Raw genomic sequence first — 24948 nt, forward strand, 5'->3', positions numbered from 1 at the left:
CTATTTAGGTCGTTTTCAAATTCGGGGCCAAAAGCGAGTTACTTGATTTTATTCTCATAACCTTAATGTTACCGTAATTATCTAAAACTACCCTAAATATAAAACTACCCCAAATCTCATTCGTATCACTGGTTCGAAATTCAAATTCTAACTTGTTTGCTATTTTTCCAGTAATGCGTGTTGAAATTCGGCAATTTTATTTAATCAGTATATAATACAATAATAAAGGAAAACTAACTGGATATTAGAACATTATTAAAAACAAAAGAAGTACGATTTCTAAACTTTTTAAAAAAGTTCCTATTTAAATTGTCATCCGTGTCGACGTCATCAAATGCGTAAAATGAAAAATAGATGCTTTTAGGCACTACAAGCACCGGGTACCGGTCACCGTCCTCGTCGAACCCGTCGCTTGCGACGAAGGGCTCGACGAGCGAATTAACCCACAGACACAGCCCACTGAGTTTCTCGCAGGATCTTCTCAGTGGGTCGCGTTTCCGATCCGGTGTAGATTTTGCGAAGCACTGCTCTTGCTAGGGTCAGTGTTAGTAGCTCTCCGGTTTGAGCTCCGTGAGCTCACCTACACACGCTAGGGTAAGCTGAAATAGCCTCTCAAGGCTATCAGCATAGGTAGGAAAAAAAAATTATGAATCTTATTTAATATTATCAATAAATGAGTGATTGACTTGATTGTGATAAAGCATTTTTTATTCAAAACACACCTAAATACAAAAAATAATAATTGGAAAATTAGAGAAAGTTGAAATTCACGTAATCGTTATTGTTTTGGCCGCAATATTGAAAACGACTCATTTACTCTCGACGTGAAATGATAATTCTGAAGCAACAACACATTTTCTGTCTGGCAAGATGAGGTTTTAGTGTAAAGTTGCAGCAATAAATGTAGATTATACTTAAATAATTTAATAATTAATTTAGACATAACAAAATTTATGCAATTTTATCAAAGAAATTAATATATAAATTTGACCATTTATAATAATAACAATCATATATTATATGAAACAGAAAATGTAGATTTCCTCGGTGTAAAAATTGACAACAAATTAGATTGGAAATCTCATACAGACGGACTGTGTAAACGTGTCAGCTCCTCGGCCTATGCACTCTTTAAATTATCCTCCATTTTAAACACAGACGCCTTACTAACTGCATATCGTGGTGTAGTTGAATCCTGTCTTAGATATGGAATAATTTTCTGGGGAAACTCAACGCAAAATTATCAAGTTTTTAAGGCATAAAAAAGGTGTTTAAGGTCTATGTTTGGATTGGCAATAGCCGACAGCTGCAAGCCATATTTTGCAAAGCATAAACTTTTTACCCTTCCTTGTCTATATATATATAAGAAGTTGCATCTTTGGTTAAAACTTGTCCCAATAGATTCACCAAGATGTCTGTTCGATTCGAACCCAGCGACCTCGTGGCAGCCTAGTGCTACGGAAACCAGCACGAGGTGCGCGTCGAACATGTGCCGCGATTCGCGGTGCCGTATGTACTATTTTAACAAAATATCATGCAATCACTCACCGGAACCGATGCCTTCGTCTTCTCACGCCGTATCACTTAGGGAGAAGGGTATAGGGCAGGAATGGATAAGGATTAGCGATGATACAAAACTTTAGCGTAGACCGTCAATATACAGGTACCGTCCCGTTCGAGAAGCAAGACAAAGTGACAGATGTCAAATCGCGACGGCACCGTCAAATCGCGACCCGTGTTGCCGGGTTAAAAATTCAAAACTAACGGATTGGTTTCGAACAATGTCTAATGTGGCAAACAGAAATCGACGCGACGATAAACTATGTTTTCCAAAATCCAAAACTGCATTAAAGAATAACAGTAGGTATACTAGGTATGAGCGTTAGGATATTTAATAAACTACCAAAGAAATTAAGAGACTTAGACGATTTTCATTTTAAGAAAAAATTAAAAGATAATCTTATTAGTGGAAATTATTATCACATAAATGATTTTCTTAGGGACGACATTGAAAATAAATGGAATTTTTAATTATTAGTTGAATTATGGATGAATGAATGGTAAATTATATAATATTATAATTATAAATGTTCCCGCACTAATTTATAATTTACGTAATTATTAATGGTAGGACGTCTTGCGAGTCCGCGCGGAGAGCACGACTTTGCCTATTTTTGCCATAGAACACTAATGCGTTTCGGTTCGAAAGGTAGGGCAGCCGTTGTACTGTAAAACTAAGACCTTAGAACTCTTATCTCAAGGTTGATGATGGTATTTACGTTGTAGATATGTTCATAGGTTCCAGTAACCACAATCACCAGGTGGGCCATGAGTTCGTCCATCCATCTAAGCAATAATGACAGACGTGTCCAGTTTAATTAAAGACAAAGTTATAACCTTAAAAGTCCTCTAAACGACGAAACGACCTTATGCCAACATTCGTCTCGAGTGAATGCAACCAGCAGACAATTGTTTCACAATCGCAACTCACCTTGGAAAAGAAGCCGCGTGATCGCCGACAGTTATCTGAAAACTCTCGCTTAGTTTTTATTAACTTATTTATATTCGCACCTTGCCGTTTTTAATTCGATTGCTAGTGTCGGTGTTTATTGTCATATACCACCAGACCCTGGGAGGTTGAAATAAAGTCGATAAGCCGGGTTGCTAAAGATAGAGAACAATGGAAGATATTAGAGGAGGCCTATGCTGATAGGCCAACTGAACTGACAGATATTCTGTAAAATATCCAATTCATAAATCAACGGTCCTAAAAGCTTAGGATAAAGAGCTTATTGATTGATTGATTGGTCAGACCCTGGAAAGGAAACGCCCCCTATGTTTCTCTATCGCTCTCGTGGCCACTTTCGAACAATCCTTCGAATTCCTTAAAGACACAACCCACTGAGTCTCTCGTCGGATCTCCTCAGTGGGCTGCTATTCCAACCCAGTTGTATATTCAGCGAAGCAATACTTTTTCTAGGGCTGATGTTAGCAAGTTCCTTCAAGCTGAACTCCGTGAGCTCGCGCATCGAAATGAAGCCAGAATAGCCCTTAGGGTCTATTGGCAATAATTTTTTTATTGCATAGCTTGGTGGACGAGCTCACAGCCCACCTAGTGTTAAGTAGTTACTGAATCCCATAGACATCTACAACGTAAATGCGCCACCCACCTTGAGATATAAGTTCTAAGGTCTCCGTATAGTTACAACGGCTGCCCCACCCTTCAAACCGAAACGCATTACTGCTTCACGGCAGAAATAGGCAGGGCGGTGGTACCTACCCGTGCGGACTCACAAGAGATCCTACCACAAGTAATAGTAGTAGATAAGTAGGCGAACAATAAAAATAACACCGTCCCGGCTCGGCCACTTGCACGCTTTAGCCTCGTTACGTATACAACGGCCATAAATTCGCGTCGCAGCCAATAACAACTTGATTTCGTAATAAACCATAACAAAACACACCTCGTTTATGGAACAGCTTTGTTCGTACGAAACAATGGGCCGTTCCCGCGGAATACGCTACTTTCCCCAAGGTGAAAGTAAATAAGATGATGGGCCGGAATAAAGGCGCTATCGACAGTCACGTGTCTGGTCACATTGTGGTATACATACACAGTGATACCCAACTTTCAGCACAAGTTTTCGGTGAATGTATTGGCTGGAATGATAGACGATATCATAATTAGTCAGCTACATTGAATGGTCCAAGATTTTTAGAATTCTTGCAAATTGAATATCAAGACGCATTAAGTGAATTACCATTGACCTATAGGACGAGAATGATACTCCAATTAGATGAAGCTTTACGGCCAATGTAAGAAATTATTTAAATGACACCTATCCAACATGGATTGAACGAGGTGGGACGATCATAAATTGATTGTCTACATTTAATTTTATAGCTTTCAAATGACACCTCTTTCTTATTCCTAAAACGTCTACATCCATAGCAATGATTAAATCAGTGCAGCACTTGAGCTGGGAATTAAAAAAAACAAAATGACTGCCATCTAGTATGGTGAGGCCAAGAGAAAATTGGGATAGTGATTTGTCGATAAAAATCCCCATATTTTATCGCCCTTAAGTCTCCGACAATGGTGCTCGGACACATTGTATAATATACTAGCTGTCTAACTATGCTTATTAAGCGAGGTGATAATATAAAATAAATTAATACATAAAATATAAATTAAAAGAAATACATAGAATATCTTTTTTTTTTTGTTTTCCTACCTATGCTGATAGCCTTGAGAGGCTATATCTATATATTAATACGTGAAGCAAAAACTTTGTATCTCTTTTTACGAAAATTGCGCGGGCGGAGGAGTATGAAATTTTCCACACTTATAGAGAATACAGAGAAGAAGTGCACAATGCTAATATTTTTTTAATAATGCATAAAAGATACATTACATCCATAAAGAAAACATTACACACACTACATACCATGTATTTGACGCACACACGCATGCATACCTACTATTCATTGTCAAACTTTGGTTCTTGACGTCTGTGGTCAAATTGAGAATAGATTAAATATTGTTTGTCTTTATTAATATATTTTTATAGTGTAGTCTTGGCGAAATTTGTGATTATAGAAGTATAAAATACAATCATAATAGGGTACAAACTTGCAATTCCAATTAATTATAGTCGCATTTCGACTACTGCGGGACCTCTAGTAATGATAACATTGCGATCTAAATATTATAATCAAGCATGTCTAAGAACACGTATCCATTTTATAATAGATACAAAGGACAATGCCCAAAAGTGGGCCAACTTCATGACAAAACTATTTGTACTTGAAAAACTATGCCTTATTTTTTCATGTTTTTTAGTTTATGTATCAACATTTCTTTCACCCTGGCATTGTTTTACAAAAAAATAAATTACTTATTTGATAACATCCCAAAACTGAGTGCCATAGCTTTTAAATTCGCCAATAGACAAAGGGAAAATTAGCCCATACAGCCTTATAGTAAACCTAGATGATGACAAACGAAAGAGTTGTCTGTGACTTGAACAACAAATTAAAAAAATTGCTAATGGTTATAATTCACAGACATTTTAGTTTATTGTTGTTAAATTCAATATTTATGTATTGTAATAATAATTATTACTTAAAACCATGAATTATTTAATATTTTTAGATATTAATGATTCCATTAGTAAAAATCTCAATGGCCTACCATTACTCTATTCTTATATATGATCAGAGAGTTTTGGCAGCAACCCGAGTGAAGCGTCACTTGAAGTTTTATTTTAATGTTTTTTTAATAGCTTATTGTGATGTATAAATATACAAATTGGGTGTTGTTTTGTGTATTAAATGTCAATAATCGTTGTTCACGATTATTGAGGCATTGGAATACAACTGTGGCTAACATAGCAGTGACTGTTTTTTTTTCAAGATAAAAGGTCTGCGGAAATTCACGCTCACTCAATGTGCTATTCATCAAGTTGACGTCAAAAACCCCAAAAAGCAATAAAAAGAAATACACTATTATTATTATAAGGATATAATAATAATAAAATGTACGTAAGGGCTTATTTCTAGCAACATTAACCACAATTAACTTATTTAATACTGTAAATAATGATGAGAGCGATTATTGATTTCGAAGAAAACAATTAACAACTTAATTTTAGCTGCAGAAAAAAACAGATTTCTCTTAAACCTGGGTGAGAATATAAAAATCGTTTTCTGAATATGAAACGATATTTCTTTGTCTATCAAATTAAGTTAAAATCATCATCACCCGACAACTTTTTTTAGGGGCCCAAACGCCTATAGAAAATGGGCATAGTCCTTTATCGCATCACCGGTGTTTAAATTTGCCCAGGGCCCATAGACATCCCGGTCCTGATATCACCACCCTCTAGAAGACAAGGTCGAAATTTTTAATGTGGTTTCGCAAAAGATGCAGCCAAGTTGCGCTACCTATTAATATATATAAAATAGCTTTCGTAGCTATGAAATAGTATAGGCACGCTGTGTGCTCATTCCTATCTAGAACGATAATTATATTATAAAATAGAAATATCTGTAAAAGTAGTATTTTCGTTGGTTTTCGTGAATTATAAACATAATTAAAGCTATTTTTACACGCTTTATATTAGCTTCACTTGTATGTATGTTTGTAACTGGACTCCTTTAGACGCGATTTTGACCCACTTCAAACGACCAGATTTCATTCAAACTTTGTAGATTTATCGAGGACCGATGACAATTCAATAACAAAAAAAATTAGTTTAAAAAAACTTAAAAACACGCTTTATATAAAATTCAACTAAAAAATAGAAAATAAATATTAATAAATTTAAATTGAAAATTGTGTAAAAAAAAAATTATTTTATTGTAAAAAAAGCGTGGGGTGCATGGTGTTATTAGTTATAAATATTTTTGTGACAGATGAGTAGAAGAATTATTATTTCAATAATATCTTAAAAAGCTGAAGTTGAATTCTATATAAAGCGTGTTTTTTAGTTTTTTTAAACTATCATTTATTTTATGGTTTAACTCGCTTAGATTCGAACGTACGTGTATTTTTAATTTTAACCCTATCTTTTTTTCGCATTTGTAAATTTTAACCAAATGAAATATTACTCTAGCGGTCTCAATATTAGCATGGTACTAAAAAAAGCACAAACAAGGCCATTAACGAGATGCACGGGGCCCTAAGGCTGTCGTGACGACACTCCAAGAGCCCTCAAACGTTCCGCGAAACATATCATCTGACCTAATTTAAGACTCTCTTAGATTTCTTTGGCAAGTCTCTGAACCAAATTTTTTTTTTTGCTTAGATGGGTGGCCGAGCTCACAACCCACTTGGTGTTAAGTAGTTACTAGAGCCCATAGACATCTAGAACGTAAATGCGCCACCCACCTTGAGATAAATTCTAAGGTGTCAGTATTGTTACAACGGCTGCCCCAACCTTCAAACCGAAACGCATTACTGCTTCACGGCAGAAACAGACGGGGTGGTGGTACCTACCCGTGCGGACTCACAAGAAGTCCTACCACCAGGGATATATGAAGCGGTCTAAGGATGTCCCTTTTTGAGATTTTTTGTATTGATATATCATAGGTTCACAAATTTTTGTCTGATTTATAATTTCGCCTACCCTAACAAGGCCCGCTGCGTTCGTCTGCAGTATGTTTCCAGAAATAATTCTAGGCACGTACCATTCGCATCTGGAGTGCACCAACCTTGACGGTTTTCTATGACCAACGAAGACCCAAGTCCTTAGTAGTATGACCCTGACATCGCTGATGCATGAACGTAAAATTTAGGTACCATTATCACTTCCCCTGTCTTTTTTTATTGCCCTTTTAGGCAGTCGAGCATACGGCACACCTGATGGTGAGTTGTTACCGTCGCCCATGGACTTCAGCAATGCCAGGGGCAGAGCCAAGCCGCTGCCTACCGTTAAGTACTCTCCACAAGGCTCGTTTGAAGAAGGACATGTCATAGCGCTCGGGACGTGGAGGGGTTTGTTTTTGGATATGTGGGGAAGGGGGGGGGGATTTGTTTGTTTAAGTCCATTCTCGCTCCGACATACATACATGCTACTGACCTCTAGTGACGTCATTATTGGTATAGATAACGGCTTTGCTTATATGCCTAAGATAACGAACGATAAAGCTTATGAGTCAGTTAATTTTTTTATTATTAAAACTGCTTTTACGATTTAATCTGACGTCTACCATTTTCATTGAATTATTTACGACTTTTCGTGGTCACTGACGGCAAAGGTGTTTGTTATTCGTTGACTTATGAATAATTTGTATCTTATGTATTTATGTTTTTATTTGCTATATTAAGACAAGAAATAATATAAATAACAAAAAAAAAAGCCGTGAGATTCAAACATACACTCAGTTTTAATTATGTTTATGAGACTATGCGAAAACGGATCTTTTTTTTTTATTGCCCTTGTTGGCAGACGAGCATACGGCCCACCTGATGGTGAGTGGTTACCGTCGCCCATGGACTTCAGCTATGCCAGGGGCAGAGGCAAGCCGCTGCCTACCGCTTAATACTCTCCACAAGCCTCGCTTGAAGAAGGAAATGTCATAGTGCTCGGGAAACACCGTGGAGGTTAGCTCATTCCATAGCCGTCATTCAAAAGCTACCTCTGGAAACGCTCTGTGGATGACCGCAGTGGCTCCAGGTAGTATGGATGAACTCTACTCCGGTGGCGGGCGGTGCGATGGTAAAAACGAGATGCCGGTATCATCTCGAACAATTCCTCAGAGCACTAAAATAATATTTCTTTATTGCATTATGACTTAAGAATTTTCTCCTATTTCATTTTATTTATCACTGCATACGATGGCGTTCTTGGTCTATTGAAAGACTCAAAAACCTACACTATTTCGTTATTCTGCAATGTAATCGGGCTAAGAGAAAAAGCGTCCGCAATTGATGAGAACACTTGAAGAAGGCGCCATCTAGTGCCGGTGAGACGTAATCGTACCGGCACCATACAAACGGTCATTCGCAGTAATAATATCGAGGATTGAGAAAGACTTACAATACAGCCTTTGGCACGCCATTTGAGGCCTCACCGATCAGTACTAACTTCTCCGACCGATGCACTCTGGTATAAAGTAGGGGATAGCGGCGACTCCAAAGCAAATGACACCTTGTTCTAACATCTATTGGAGACTATATCTAATATATCCACCGAATCCTGATCACGCAGGAGCCAGTCACCGTCGACGCCGATCCTTACGGATCCATCAGATCCAATAGCCTAACGCCATAGACTAACGCCTTACACCATTAGACGCCTTCAGCTCTAACACTAGGAGCAGGCTTAGGAACCCCGATAACCACACTCGTCGAACTTGACAAAGAGTTCGATGTGCAACCTAACCTAAACATAATATGCTCGCTAAGTTTCTCGCCAGATCTTCTCTACGGGTCGCGATTCCAATCCGGCAGTAGATTAATTCGCGAAGCAGCTTCTCTTGAGTTGTTAAGTCTCCTTTGAAGGCGCTCGGGTAGCTATTCCGGCTCTACTCTAGACTAGCTCCGGCCGAGTCCTTGCTCGCCAACCTGTCCTGGTGAAACTGGAAAGGCTTCCGGGTCAGCAGTAATCCCGTGTATTTCCACTATCTGACAATAGATGGCGTTGTACTTATCAAGCGTTCTAGATGCTACTAGATCCTTCGATATTCGTTCGACTATTCGGCGATAGATGCCGTTACTCTTACCGGCATAACATTATATTAGAACTGTTAGATACGAGGGATACGCGAGTGAAACACTTGGCTACTATTAACACACTGTCCTATATTTGTTGATATACCCCGTACGCGTAGGCACACGCACACATACTTAACAAGAACAGACGAACGCCCCACTAGGCCACGTGATTGTCCTGATTAATACCTAAATATATAAAACACGTATATCGTTTTATTGGCAATTTCACCGATATGTAGGTTATTAGTACAGAGCTCGACGAGCGTCGCGCCGGGCCGGACTATACTAATTGTACGTGCGAACATAATTATTTGCTATGGTGACCATGATGATTGCCTCACTTCTATACGCTTCGTTCGAGCTTGTAATTTTCTTGGGGAACTCTTTTGTTTTTTAATACGCTTTTATTAGCTTCAGACGTATGTATGTTAGTATGTAAAAATGTAAAATCATCACAATCACACACCCAAAACACATGTACAATCAATGTCATTGTAAAAATTAATATTTAAAAATAATCTAATATTTAAAAAAAAATCTAATATTTAAAAAAAAAAAGACATGCCCGCTGAGTTTCTTGCCAATTCTTCTCAGGACGGAGGCTAGTTCTTGTGAATTGGCGGTAGTTCTTTTGACGTTCAACAAGTATGTACTTTCATTTATGTTGAATAATTTTTTTTTCATTTGATTTGATTTGATTTGTAACGGAATCTTTGAACATGATTTTGACTCCCTCCAAAACGTCGGATTAACTCGAAATTTGGTATACCTATTAAAGACCGATGACAATACAATATTAAAAACATAATTGAAAAAATTGAAATTCAAATAAAAAATGAAAAATAAATATTATAGTTTTTAATGTTAATCATTTATTTAATCGTTACAACTTAAGGTATAACAAGGTAAGATAGTTTTAAATTAATAATTTTGTGCAGCGACCGGCGCATGCGCGTTATTCAAATTTTTCGAAACTCACTGACTGCATTTTTACGAATCCTGCGCAGGTGTCGGTCGCGCGGCGTTGGTCGACACTTTAGGGTTCCGCTTAGCGTGCGAGGATTTTTTTTATTATATATCGGTTCCGCACGTTACAAGTTAAAAAAAACTAACAAAATACGCTTTTATAGAAAATCCAACAAAAAAATTTTAAATAAATTTTAAAAAATTTGAATTAAAAATAGTGTAAAAAAATGATTTTATTGTAAAAAAAGCGTGGGGTGCTTTTCAGGATATTATCAAAATAACCCTTCTACTCATATCTGTTCATAAAATATTCTGTAGATATAATATATCTGTAACAGAGAACCGAGTTGCAACGGTAAATTTTATTGAATTAGGTAATTCTTTTATTCGAGTTTTGGAAAATTACTTTTTTTTTTCAACCCTTATTTGAAATGAAATTATAGTGGTTGGCTATGTCACCGCCATGCCGCTGATATCATTGACAAGAACACTAAGCGTTAGTTATTGACTGTTAACTTCTTCGTTTTCTCCACCTTATCCCATTAGGTGGGTTCGGCACAGAAAATTTTTCTCTTCCATTCGCTTCTATCAGCCGCCATCTCAACACTCACTCCTCTCTCTCATACCGTCATTCAGACACTCCATCCATGTCTTCTTCACGCGTTTTTTTTTTTCCTAACATATTTCCCGGTAGCCTAAGGGCTATTCCAGCTACTCCCGGACGGGTAGGTGAGCTCACGGACTCAACCTGAGAAAATCGCCTATAAATTCAACGCAAACCGAACCTTATTTTAACGGCAGAAGCCTCGAAATCGATTTGAAGCCACAGACCAAACAAGGCACACAGAAAACTGACTATTACATCTTAGTCGAAAATTCTCGGGTGACTCTCACAATATTTCCACATCGGGGACGTGTGTGTGAGACCGTGAATATACGTAATATGAATTCCCGGAGAAAGGAGCGCGGCTGTGTCTGGCCGACGTTTAAATGGATATTGCCTCCAGCGGATTTAATCCGGTATTGAGCGATCCATAATGAAATTTACATATCCCTTTGATAAATACTACGTACTGGACGTGTTGTGAGTCCGCACGGGTATGTACCGCCCTGCTTATTTCTGCCGTGAAGTAGTAATGCGTTTCGGTTTAAAGGATTGGGTAGCCATTGTAACTATAATGAGACCTTAGACCTCATATCTCAAGGTGGCTGGTGGCATTTACGTTTTAAATGTCTATGGGCTTCGGTAACCATTTAATACCCATCTAAGAATAGAAAATAAAATAAAAAATCTATCATTCTCGACAGTTAGGCTTTGTATTTTTCTATAATCTACAATAACCGTGCCACTGTTTTCCCTATAGGTAAATATAAAAAAAGACACAAGAGATTGTTTTTCACTAAAGCTACGCTCAATAAACAGTCTCCGGAGACGACGTTCTTTTTTTATTTTTTATTGCTTAGATGGGTGGACGAGCTCGCAGTCCACCTGGTATTAATTGGTTACTAGAGCCCATAGACATCTAAAACGTTAATGCGCCACCCACCTTGAGATATAAGTTCTAAGGTATCAAGTATAGTTACAACGGCTGCCCACCACCCTTCAAACCGAAGCATTCTTTAGGATTTTCCCGAGGATGAAATCGCCTATCATCAGGACAGGTACCGATGAAGGTGGGCTTTCGGCGGGCACTATGCGATACCGTAGGCTTCGTCCAGCCGGTGTGGTGAACTTGTTGAGCTTAGTCGGTAGTCGGTTCTGCGTGGTAGGACCTCTTCTTTTCCTCCTCTTTTTCTTCTTCTCGCTCTTCTTCCGGAATCCGACATAACCCGGTCTGTTGCCCCCTCGACCGATACGCAAACGGGTTACGCCAAAAAATTTTTTATGGAAAACAACATTTAAACAATAAAAAAACCCTTCTGTTACTGCGCCTGATAAACACACGGTTGTATTTAAAAAAACATATTTTAACTATAATATTTTTATATAAGCATATGCGTATGATATCGTACATACTAAATCACATATTTTGCAGAAATTACTAAAGGATTTTTAAATAGGTCTGGAGCGCGCATCCCGTATTATCTTTTATGTTCTACGCCTTTTATAATTTTTGCTTTTTGTTTCGTGTACCGCTTGTGTTGCTTGGACTATCTATTTCTTGTTACTTTCTCCTTCTTTCTTTATATTTGTGTTCGTCTTAAATAAAAACTTTCTTTGTGTACTTTTGTGTTTGCAAAGACTTTATATCACAACCTAAGACGACTTTTAAATGTGAGTCACCCACAGTACCATAACAAAAATCAATGCTATATACACAGCAAAATAATTTTAAATGGTTATTTATAGATGTGATTAAGTTATTTAAAAACATTATACATACGCTCACTAAAACACGTCTGTTCAGGCCGATACCTAATACCTATAATCAAACTGCGCTAACAGTCAGTATTCCGACGCTCCGGATACGCATTAATAGAGAGTCGATGTATCGACGGTTCGCGCTCAAAGGCTTTCAAAAGCAAAGACGTTCACCTGAAGTGCTATTTCCAAACAGTGTTCAATATAAAACTGACGATCGTGTCACCCTAATCTCGAAGTGATTGTGCTCGGAATAATTTCGTCGCCGTCTATTTAATGGATATTCACTTTCCATTCCAGTACGTGTTTGTGTATACCAATGTCGTCGTCTCAATTTTATTACACATCTCGGCAAGTCGTCACTTTTCTATCCAGCGGGAGCCTCTGAAGATCGATCGAAGTTTCTCGTGAATACATGACGTAATATAGAGTTTAGGTTAGAAATTTTTTTAGATGAACGCTTTTTTTAGATTTTTCGTGATCTAAAATTCGACCGTCAAATTGCGTAAGCATGTTCCAGATCTTTTAAATAAATGTCTAAATGGGTTCACGATTGAATTCCATTATTAAGGAAGATACCGTATGACATATTATGTACCATATATACCGTACATCGTGTAATAAAAATCAAAGCCGCAAAATCATAATTTGCGTAATTACTGGAGGTAGGACCACTTGTGAGTCTGCGTGGGTAGGTACCACCACGCTACCTATTTCTGCCGTGAAGCAGTAATGCGTTTCGGTTTGAAGGGTGGGACAGCCGTTGTAACTACATATACTGAGACCTTAGAACTTATATCTCAAGGTGGGTTGCGCATTTAAGTTGTAGATGTCTATGGGCTTCAGTAACCACTTAACACCAGGTGGGCTGTGAGTTCGTCCACACATCTAAGCAATAAAAAAAATAAAAAAATATGTGCGGGTATATAATATATATACATATATAATATCTAACCCACAAAATGTACATAATACACGTCATTAATATTCAGAATATGGGTATATGTACGGGTAGGTATCACCAACCTGCTTATGTTATTACGAAGCAGCCATTCATTCTGGATCTAAGGGTGGGACAGTCATCACAAAAACAATTACGGCATTTGTGATAATTGATAACCACTTAACACTGGAAAATGATCATACGTCTCATTATATATTAAAAAAACGCACACATAGTTATTCTTTTTTTTATCGATAACTCTCTCACTACATCACTATTGGAAAAGTCATTGAACTACCGTCTCGATATGCACAGTAGTGGAAAATTAGCGCTTATAACCATGTAGGCACGCGGTAGGGATGAGCGAACGATGAAATTTTTATGATCTGCTTGGGCGATCACAATCCTCCGGATATTAAAGTCACTAGAACTCCTAGACATTAAAACGCCATCAATCTAAAGAAATCCGGTAAAGGATGTCTGTGTCATTAATTTAGTTCAAAAAAACCACTAAAGATACTTTCTTATCGTCGTAACAACTTCACTAGCCACTTCAGCGAATGAAAATGCATCAACCCACAAAGCGCAGTAAGATCATTATGTACAAATAAATATGTACTTAAAAAACTAAATAAATACACCGTAATACTAAATCGAATGAAAAATATAAATAATGATTTATTTTAATCAAAGTTATTCTGTAAACCCAAAACCAACACAAAATTATTTACGACGTGATGAAATTTTATAATTTTTGTGATAAAAACAGCTTTATAGTCAATGTAGACTACAATATTCATACCAACTAATAATGCTCACACAATTCATTACATAAATAATTTTGTAAAATTGCCAAACTTTCGTGAGTGACACAAAGCTGTCCAAAAACCTAAACTTTTACATCATGGACCACGGCAAACCCCAAACCTATTCAATAAACCTTTTTTTTCTTGGGAAAATGGACAAATAACCGACAACTATCGAACCATCGATAGATATTCTAAAACATCGACAACGTAAATCCCCACATCACTATTGCTACGTAAACTCGTTCAAGTGCGGTATTGATATTGAGGTTGAAATGGCGGAAAAATATCCCCGGCTTACGGCTCACTCCTCCGAACGTTAGATCCAGACAGATTGAAATAGCTAGACAGGATATAGACGAGGGGAGAGCAATACTTCCAATCACTGAATGTCTCACTTTCGAAGATACAATCTGCACAACCTCCTTGCGGATTTATTTTTAAAAAGCTCACAAGATCTGATAGAATTATGCAATGCAATGAGATGGAATCAACGTAGAAACACTAGAAAACCCATTATACTTTTTCCGCTGTCATTTTTATCGTCTTAGGTATCAGAGCTTATAGAGATCACAACGTGAATGTTATTGCCCAGCCTGAGACCCTTCCAAGTCTCAATAACTTTACATAACAGTTGACCTGCCCATCAAATCCAAACGCATTATTGCTTCGCAGCAGAAATAAGTAGTACTGTACCCAGTACCCAGACTGTATCCTGTCAGTATGCCCTACCACTAGCAAACAGTAGGTGATCGTGACCCTCCCCCCCCCACTCTGGCTGGGTTCTGACAGCGGGCGGAGAATGGAAGTCAGGTGTGATAGTGCAGGGGAGTCGCTTAGTGATGTAGGACCCTAAAAATAGCCTTGGTCCCGCGGTTCGGACTCGCGAATCAGTCCCACATAAGCCCGCGCGCCCCCTACGCGCTTGGACCCCGCAGGAGGTTAGAATTCCGGTCCCAAAAAAAAGTGAATTCAATATAATTCTTCTTCTTCTTCCCTCCTACTGGTGGTAGGACCTCTCGTGAGTTCGCACGGATACGTACCACCCTGCCTATTTCTGCCGTGAAGCAGTAATGCGTTTTGGCTTGAAGGGTGGGGCAGCCGTTGTAACTATACTGAGACCTTAGAACTTATACCTCAAGGTAGGTGGCGGCATTTACGTTATAGATGTCTGCGGGCCCCGGTAACTACTTAATACTAGGTGGGCCCTGAGCTGGTTCACCCACCTAAGCTTTTTTTTATTGCCTATGTAGGCAGGCAGATGAGGATACGGCCCACCTGATGTGGATGTGACGGTGAGTGGTTACCGTCGCCCATGGACTTCAGTAATGCCAGGGGCAGAGCCAAGCCACTGCCTACCGCTTAAGCAATAAATAAATAAAAATGTAAACCAACCTTACATCAGAATCAGTCATTTGATCTATAAGTCACGATAGAATCGCAAACGCGGTCACTAAGCCGATGCTAATGCCTACCAGTATACTTTCGCCAGATTTAATTGAGGTTTCTTCTTCATTGCAGCTGCACTCAGAATACCGCAGCACGTACAGATGGCACGAATTCAAAGAGCAGCAACAGGGCGTGGTGAAGCAGCCTGCCCCCACACCACCGTCAGCATTACCCATCGCAAGGGGTAAGTATGGTATATAAGTATGGCCGTTTGCTACAAGGAAGCAACGCCGTGATAATCGCGTTATCATTGCCGCCGCTGACTACTCCCCGAATCCTGATCGCGCAGGAGCAATTCACCGTCGTCGCCCTAGACACGTCCTTTCGGATCCATCAGATCCAATAACTCTTGCATTAGAAACCTTCAGCTCTAACACTAAGAGCAGGATTAGGGATCCTGGTAACCGTACTCGTCGAACTCGGCAAAGAGTTCGACGTGCAACTTAACCCATGCATCAGCCCGCTGAGTTTCTAGCCGGGTCTTCTCAGCGGGACGCGATTCCGATCGGGTAGTAGATTCATTCGCGAAGCAGCTGCTCTTGAGTTGTTAGGTCTTCGGAGGCGCTCGGGCAGCTGTTAGCAAATCCCACCCCTCCTGGCTGAGCCTTTGCTCGCCCACCTGTCCTGGAGAAGCAGAATATTTCTGAAAGTTTCGCTTCCACCGTCTGGAAACGCATGCTTTTAATTTTACTATGACCCACTCTTGTTCGTTTAATAATATTTGTATTCTTGAGACTAGGGCAATACTTCAAAATGTTTGCTTCGCCGCATAAAATGTTACCTACTAGGCATGCCTTTTAAGTTCTTTCGTTTCCATATTTCGCGGCAATTTTGAATTTGGAACTGTTCTATATACGAAAGTGTTTAAATTTTGAATCTCAAAACAGTTGAAAGTAGTTTAACCCCCAGACACAGCCCACTGAGTTTCTCGCCGGATCTTCTCAGCGGGTCGCGTTTCGGATCCGGTGATAGATTCTGCGAAGCACGGCTCTTGCTAGGGTCAGTGTTAGCAACTCTCCGGTTTGAGGCCCGTGAGCTCACCTACAAACGATAGGGTGAAGCTGAAATAGCCTCTCAAGGCTATCAGCATAGGTAGGATAAAAAAAATTGAAAGTATTTGGATTATCTAATGCTATTGTAATATTCTAATGTGTATAAGTGAACGGTGCCATGCGCCTTAATTCGATGCACAAATAATAATTATGCTTTATATAAATTATATTAGGTAATTGTCTTATGTGCACACAGCAGTTTAATTAAAAAAAAACTAAATAACACATATACGTAACTAATTAAACCTTGTATTTATTACGACTATTCGACCCTTTACACAAGATTGCTTTTTTTATATATTTATTGCTTGGATAGGTGGACGAGCCCACGGCCCACCTGATCTTAAGTAGTTTTTTTATTATTGTTTAGATGAACATGCCTTTAAAGGTTCCCCGTACCTATCCTCGCGGGAAACTCAAATATATTTTCTACACCCCACCTGTAAAATCTAATTTGGGACGGCAGGCACCTCTCCGTAGAATGATTGATGAGTATCATTCCCTTATCACAGTAATGCCCGGTCTTGATGTGTTCCACGACAAGTTGCGTGTATTTAAGGACAAAGTAGGAAAGGAAAGAGAAAACGCACCTTAACTTTAATCGTTAATCATTTGTTGTTCTATAACTGGACTTGCTGTTGCTTGACATTGTATTAACATTTCTTCTTTTTTTCTTCTTTTTGATATGACATGAAATTTTTAGACATTTTTATTAAAATTACAACAAATACTTAGTACTGTTTTTTTTATTATTATTATTGTATTCCATTTTCGAGCCGATGAATTGCCAATGCTATGTACGCCATTGTTGTCACATGCATCAGGCCATAAATTAAATAGTTTAAATTTATTTTCAATGTTAGATGTTTGTGATGTGGCAGTACTTATTTAAATAAATAAATAAATGGGTGGACGATCTCACAGCCCACCTGGTGTTGTTAAGTGATTACTGGAGCCCATGGACATCCACAACGTAAATGCGCCACCTACCTTGAGGTATAAGTTCTAAGGTCTCAGTACAGTTACAACGGCTGCCCCACCCTTCAAACCGAAACGCATTACTGCTTCACGGCAGAAATAGGCAGAGTGGTGGTATCTACCCTTCACCGTGGAAGTCAATCGTGAACATTTGTTGAGTACGTATTTCATTAGAAAAATTGGTACCCGCCGGCGGGATTTGAACACCGATACATCGCTACAGGTGCACCGGACGTCTTATCCTTTAGACCAGGACGACTCATTGACTCATATTGCTTGAAGTTCTTGGCATCAGAAACAGGCATTACTTTGAAAACTAACAATATTGACCAAATCTTTCTGTCCAGGTCCAATAGAGCCAGCCATACCTCGTCGTAAGAAGTATCCGGGCGTGGCCTACAAGACAAATGAACTCTTCGATCCTGTACCTGCTGACGGGATCAGACCTCAAGGATCAGCGGCAGATCGCGCCAGGGTCGGTGACTATAGAAATTCGAGAACTAACTTGATTATGAAGCTATAATTCAATAACGAAAATGAACTGTTTTTTTCTAAGCTCGAGCACCTATCCTGGTTTCACGGGACGTGTAAACAAACTCATAGGGCTCAGCCTAGAGATGAACTGTACTTAAGACATTACTCATATTAACAAAGAGAATTCCCATTTACTTCTAGATTTGTAAATATTTTTTTCGAACTGCGTACCAACCCTATGTAAACTAAACTAGATGTTGATAATTGAAAATCGGAGTTTAACATTATGAAAAGTTATTAGATCTTCAAATGATTTTGACATTACAAAAAAATCCTCGTTTCCAAAACACTCTACTGATATCTACAAAACATGTACAAGATAAAAATGTATAAGTCACTAAATATACGTGTCACTTATGACTAATCATTACCGGACATTTTAGCCCCAAATGACGTCACTCATAGTGATGTCACGAACAGAGTCAGTATTGAGAAGATTTCGTATCAATATTTTTGTGAGATTTCTAGTCACTTTCTGATGTCTCTTGTGTCGAATTAAATACAATTCGAAATATCTGTATATTAATACGTGAAGCAAAAACTTTGTATCCCTTTTTACGAAAATTGCGCGGACGGAGGAGTATGCAATTTTCCACACTTATAGAGAATATAGAGAAGAAGTGCACAATGCTAATATTTTTTTAAAATAATGCATAAAAGATACTTTAAATCAATAAAGAAGACATTACACACACTACATACCATGTATTTGACGCACACATGCATGCATATTATTTATTGTCAAACTTTTGTTCTTAACGTCTGTTGTCAAATTGAGATTAAATATTGTTTGTCTTTGTTAATATTTTATTTGTGATTATAGAAGTATAAAATACAATCGTAATAGTGTTCAAACTTACAATTCCAATTAACTATAGTCGAATTTCGACTACTACGGGACCTCTAGTTATAGAAATTTTATATCATAACTAATTAATTTTAATTTCATATCTGTCACCGCATTTTGACATTCCACATAAATTCGAATGGTTTGCAAACAGCGCATGCACGGACAAAAATCAAGATGTCCACTTTCTTTGCATACATTCATCTCTTTCCTACATTAAATCACATTGAAGTTACGACCTCCACACGACGGATCAGCCTAATCGTTCTTTATCCACCACAAGGGAGTTATAGAGGCGTACCAGACCCTGTTTCGCACTAAAGCATCAACAAATCTAGAGCAAATACGTTGAATTTAATTCACCGTCTCCATATTCAAGCGTTACAAATGCAAAATTTTTACTGGTGGTAAGACCTCTTGTGAGTCCGCGCGGGTGGGTACCACCACCCTGCCTATTTCTGCCGTGAAGCAGTAATGCGTTTCGGTTTGAAGGGTGGGGCAGCCGTTGTAACTTACTTGAGACTTTAGAACTTATATCTCAAGGTGGGTGGCGCATTTACGTTGTGGGTGTTTATAGGCTCTAGTAACCACCTAACACCAGGTGGGCTGTGAGCTCGTCCACCCAACTAAGCAATAAAAAAAAAACAATTTATTCTCCATCAATATTTGTTTAATATTGTATACAGAGCGCGCAAAGGAATGACGATGATCGCGCTGGACGCCGTAGCAAGTCTGAAGGGCCCCGACAACCAAGATGGACTGATACAGTCGAACCTAAGGTATTATTTGTTTATTACGAACTAGCGACCCGCCCTCGCTTCGCTTCGGAAACTGTAATTTATTATTGATTTCTCCACTATTTAATGGCTGTTATTATACATATAAACCTTCCTCTTCAACCACTCTATCTATTAAAAAAAACTGCATCAAAATCCGTTGCGTAGTTTTAAAGATTTAAGCATACATAGGGATATAGGGACAGAGAAAGCGACTTTGTTTTATACTATATAGTGATGCAACATACAGACAACAATGCGTAAAATTTTTCAATCAGGTTTCAAAGATCTTCATAAGTACGCGCGTAAGAGTGAATTGACGCAAACTACTTATGTCCGGTTCGAAAGAGGCAAATGTTATGCTACAAAGCGATTGACATTCCGAGCTGCTGTATCAAAATTAATGGAGGCATTTAAGCCATCTTTTGACAATGATTACAATAGGTAAACGTGATAAGATTATTAAATCGTTATTGATCGATACGCGTGCGTAAATTGTCGTCTTAATCGGGATTTTTCGAAATTTGGGAAAAAAGTAGGCAGCGGCCTAGCATTGCCATGGGCGACGGTAACTCGTCTGCCTACAAGGGCAATAAAAATAAAAAAAATAAAAATAAACGTGGAAGTTTTCCGTTACATTGATAGATAGAGGGTAATTTAAAAGCGTGTACATATAATTTATGCTGTATATGCCCCTGCGAAGCAATCTATTTTTTTCTCCTACCTAATCGCGCTGGTAGCCTAGACGAGCTAACTAATTAGAGCTACTTTCGACGCACGAAACAGGTCTATTACTAGGTCTTTTACTAGGTCTATTACTAGGTCTATTACTATTAGGTCTATTACTAGGTCTATTACTAGGTCTATTACTAGGTCTATTACTAGGTCTATTACTAGGTCTATTACTAGGTCTATTACTATTAGGTCTATTACTATTAGGTCTATTACTAGGTCTATTTTCAATTTTTAAGAAGAAAAAAATTTCAATTCCATACACTCGCATACAATTTGCAATATACATACTCAAAAGAGTCATACGCGTACCTTTCATAACTAACTTCCGTAAGTATCACGCAAATGAAACAAGATAAACTCCCCGCATCGAGAACATTTTCTATTCGACAACCGGTTAAAATTAATACCAACAAAATTACGTACAGTACTTACACAAGATTACGTACATACATGGTGAAGCAGTGTTGAAATTTTTATTCGATTTTCAACTAAAAACATTGCTGCATTATACTTATACGAGGGCGGCACTGAACATTTCTGGAATTAACGAAGTGACACAGCATTACTATTTAAAAATGTATTTATTGCTTTTCGAAGTATTCTCCGCGAAATTTGACACATTTTTCCATACGATAGAACCAATCATTGAAGCAAGCATTCCATTCGGAAGTTGGGGTCTCCAAAATGGCCGTTTTGTAGGTGTCCACAGCTTCTTCAGGTGATGAAAATCTCTGTCCACGCAATTTATTCTTTATTTTAGGGAAAGTATAGAAATCATTAGGGCTTAGGTCGGGGCTGTACGGCGGATGGTCTAATAATTCTATGTTGTCTTGCTCTAAAAACTCTTTTGTTCTGTGCGCGGTGTGAGAACTCGCATTGTCGTGATGGAGGATGATGCGGCGGTTGCAGTTCTCTTTACGGAGTTCAGAAACGACAAACAAATGGCAAACAAATGCTAGCATACCATTCTGCATTAACCGTTCTTTGTCCCTCAAGAGGAATAGTCGTAACATGGCCGGTTTTGGAGACAAACGTGGCCACCATTTTTTTTGCAACACTCCGTGAACGAACAATTTTTGTTGGCTTTAACTCATTTTCGAACACCCAAACTCGTGACTGGTTTTTTGTTTCGGGTTCGTACGCGTATATCCAGGATTCGTCACCTGATACAATGTTGTATACAGCATTTGAGGATCCTGCGTGGAATCTTTCGAGAGCTCTGACGCACCAAGTAACGCGAGCCGCTTTTTGCTCTTCACAGAGCGAATGCGGTATCCATCGGGAAAACAACTTTTTTACACCTAATTGTTCATGCAAGATTATTTGTATTTGACTCATGCCAATGTCTAAAGTTGCCTGAATTTCGCGGTATATCACATGTCGATCTTCCTCAATCAGCTTACGCACAGCATCAACGTTTTCTTGGGTGACTGCAGTTTTTGGACGACCTTGACGAGGATCATCACTGAGCTTGACACGTCCACGTTGAAACTCAGCAAACCAGCGATAAATTGTGGTTTTGGATGGGGCTTCATCACCAAATGCAGAAATCATCCGGTCAACACACTGTTTTTGTGTTAAACCACTTCGAAAGTCATAATAAATCATCGCTCTTGAATTTTCTCGAGTCAATTCCATTTTCTCAACGACTAAACAAGTTTGACAAAACCTCGTGACAAGACCGAGAATCTTTTTTTAAATAAATAAATGGTATTCGATATTTAAAACCAAGGAGTTTTCAATTAAAAAGATTTTAATATGACAGGAACAGTGGAAATATTCCATTCCCGATACTTTTAGTGTAGCCTAGTATTGATGCATTAACAAAAACACGTCATCCGAATAATAACCATCGTTATCATCGAAATTATCTTAATGAATCAGTCGTGTTTAAGTTTTTCCGTGTGCGGTTCACAGCAATTTCAGCAAGATCGCGAATTTTTTTATTAATCTAATGTCAGTGGTAAATTTTTAAGTCAAACGTTTATTTCTGTTTGGAGTAAAAAAATCTACACAACGGGACTTCAATCTCAAATCGTGTGGTACGCCGTGGTATTAATATCTACGAGGTCATTTGCAGATATCAGACGCACTAGCTGCATTAAGCAATTTTCAATCACGGAAGCCACAATGATAAATGATAATTGCTCTCACAAATTCTACGTAATTGTTCGGCCGACACCAGTTATGTATTTTAATAGCTATCACGAAACAGTAAGAGCAATATTGCCTTGAGAATGTTAGTGATTGTGATATCAAATTTAGTACCTGATTTCATCGGAGTACGTGTATTTTTAGCTCTCAGTTTGTATAAACATCGATTTGAACATCACACGTCCGATTTTGATAATTTTCGAATACTGAACTTAATATTAAATATAGAAACCATAATTATAAAAATTAAATTTAGCGAATTTAAGTTGAGATGCTATCTCATACTATTTACTACAAGTAGCAGGACCTACACATTACATTACACTAGCTGACCCGGCAGACTTCGTAGTGCCTCAATCGATAAATAAAAGACCTAAACTTTTGTATAAAATACACTTAAAAAAACAAAAGGAATCTGTCCGACGGGGGACACATCAAAGCAATAACAAAATTGTTATTTTATATTTACCTTTTAAACCTTCTCTGGACCTTTACAAATATTATAATTCAAGACCAAAATTAGCCAAATCGGTCCAACCTTTCTCGAGTTTTAGCGAGACTAACGAACAGCAATTAATTTTTATATATATAGATAGATTTTATATGCCTATTAAAATTATCTTACGTTGACAGGCCACCACAGCTCTGGGCGAGGTTGTGGTCGCTAAGGAGCCTGATATGGTGAGCACCGAGTACAGGAACCAATTCGCTTGGCCCAAAGACGATACCACACCTAGGAAGAGCATCTCCATGGGGGCCCTGAAGAAGGCTGCGGCTGCTGAAGGTAAAGTAAAATTGTAAACTTCAACTTCAATTGCGTTCTCCCCGCGATGACTTACGGCGCGGAAACCTGGACACTGACGGCAGGGCTGGCCCACAACTTAAGAGTCGCACAGCGGGCTATGCTCGGTATTTCTCTAAGGGACAAAATCCGGAACGAAGAAATTCGACGGAGAACCAAAGTCGACGACATAGCTCTCAAAGTTAGCAAGCTAAAGTGGCAATGGGCCGGTCACATCTGTCGAGCCAGCAACGCCAGATGGGGGAGGAAAGTCCTCGAATGGAGGCCACGGATGGGTACCAGGAGCGTGGGGCGACCACCAACCAGGTGGACCGACGACTTAGTGCGCACGGTGGGAAGTCGTTGGATGCGGAAGGCGGAGGACCGCATTATGTGGAAGGCATTGGGGAAGGCCTATGTCCAGCAGTGGGCAGATAAAGGCTGATGATGACTTCAGTTCAGTCTTTTTTGTAAAATAGAAAAAAAAAATCGTACGAAGAAACGAAGGAAGAAGAGAAAAGGATCTCATAAAACTTACAAACTTGAACTGGAAGTGTCAGACACTCTTGTATAGACAATCCGATAGAATACCGGCACTACCGGCGAGGTGTATACATTAAATGCTAAGAATTTACATGATTCCTACAACACGATTCATACCACATCCAACTTAAAATTCATCGCGCAAATGGCGCCCGCGGTCATTAAAATTTCACATCAAACCGCACAGGCGAGACTGCTGCGGATCTGCCTTTGAATTGTTTACACGATACAGGCGTGAAGTTCTGAGATATTCAAATTAGTTGGGTGAGGCTGCGGTCCTAAGGGAGGCAACAGGCAATCTGGATAATAGCTATGTAAATAGAAACGTACTGTTTTACTTAGTACACTTAAAGCTTTAATTATGATAATAGGTGAACTACTTGTTTTATTTATAACGGCAATTGCCGGGCTCTCATAAAATGATACAGATATAAAACACTGCGGAGTATTTTACAAAATCCAGGCCGTTTTATGACAGATCGCAAATTGAGACATTTGTCCTCTTTGGGAAAAGCTTTAAAGATACCAGGAAAGAGGCTATGCAATGTTTTAGCACATATTCCGTATATGTCCTAAGGCCCACCCGAAAAAAATAGGGTATTTAAAGTAATCTATTGTTTTTAAGATGACATTTTCGTTTCCATAATAAAGATCAAAATAATGACGGCTCTTTTAAAGAAATAATCAGAACACAATTTAAATGTAGACGGTTGAAAGCAAACTTCACAAATACACCGTGAAATTTACTTACAAAAAGCCTTTGAAATAATTTTTTTGTTGAAAAACTAGTTCCGTGTACAGA

At 38.5% G+C, this 24948-nt stretch overlaps 1 protein-coding gene across 12 annotated transcripts in view; it reads left to right on the forward strand.

The window, feature by feature from the left end:
* The window catches only part of LOC114239568 (uncharacterized), a 69203-nt gene that overhangs the window by 24843 nt on the left and 19412 nt on the right, over positions 1-24948 (forward strand). For all 12 annotated transcript variants that reach the window (XM_089739926.1, XM_028169816.2, XM_028169819.2 and 9 more), the window contains 4 exons: positions 15819-15930; positions 18124-18251; positions 19844-19936; positions 23456-23606. In XM_089739926.1, the coding sequence (XP_089596052.1) occupies positions 15819-15930; positions 18124-18251; positions 19844-19936; positions 23456-23606 (484 nt within the window). The remainder of the gene's footprint in view (positions 1-15818; positions 15931-18123; positions 18252-19843; positions 19937-23455; positions 23607-24948) is intronic.

This window comes from Bombyx mandarina, chromosome A1 (genome assembly GCF_030267445.1).
Source record: "Bombyx mandarina strain Sakado chromosome A1, ASM3026744v2".
In the NCBI taxonomy this organism is placed as follows: domain Eukaryota; kingdom Metazoa; phylum Arthropoda; class Insecta; order Lepidoptera; family Bombycidae; genus Bombyx; species Bombyx mandarina.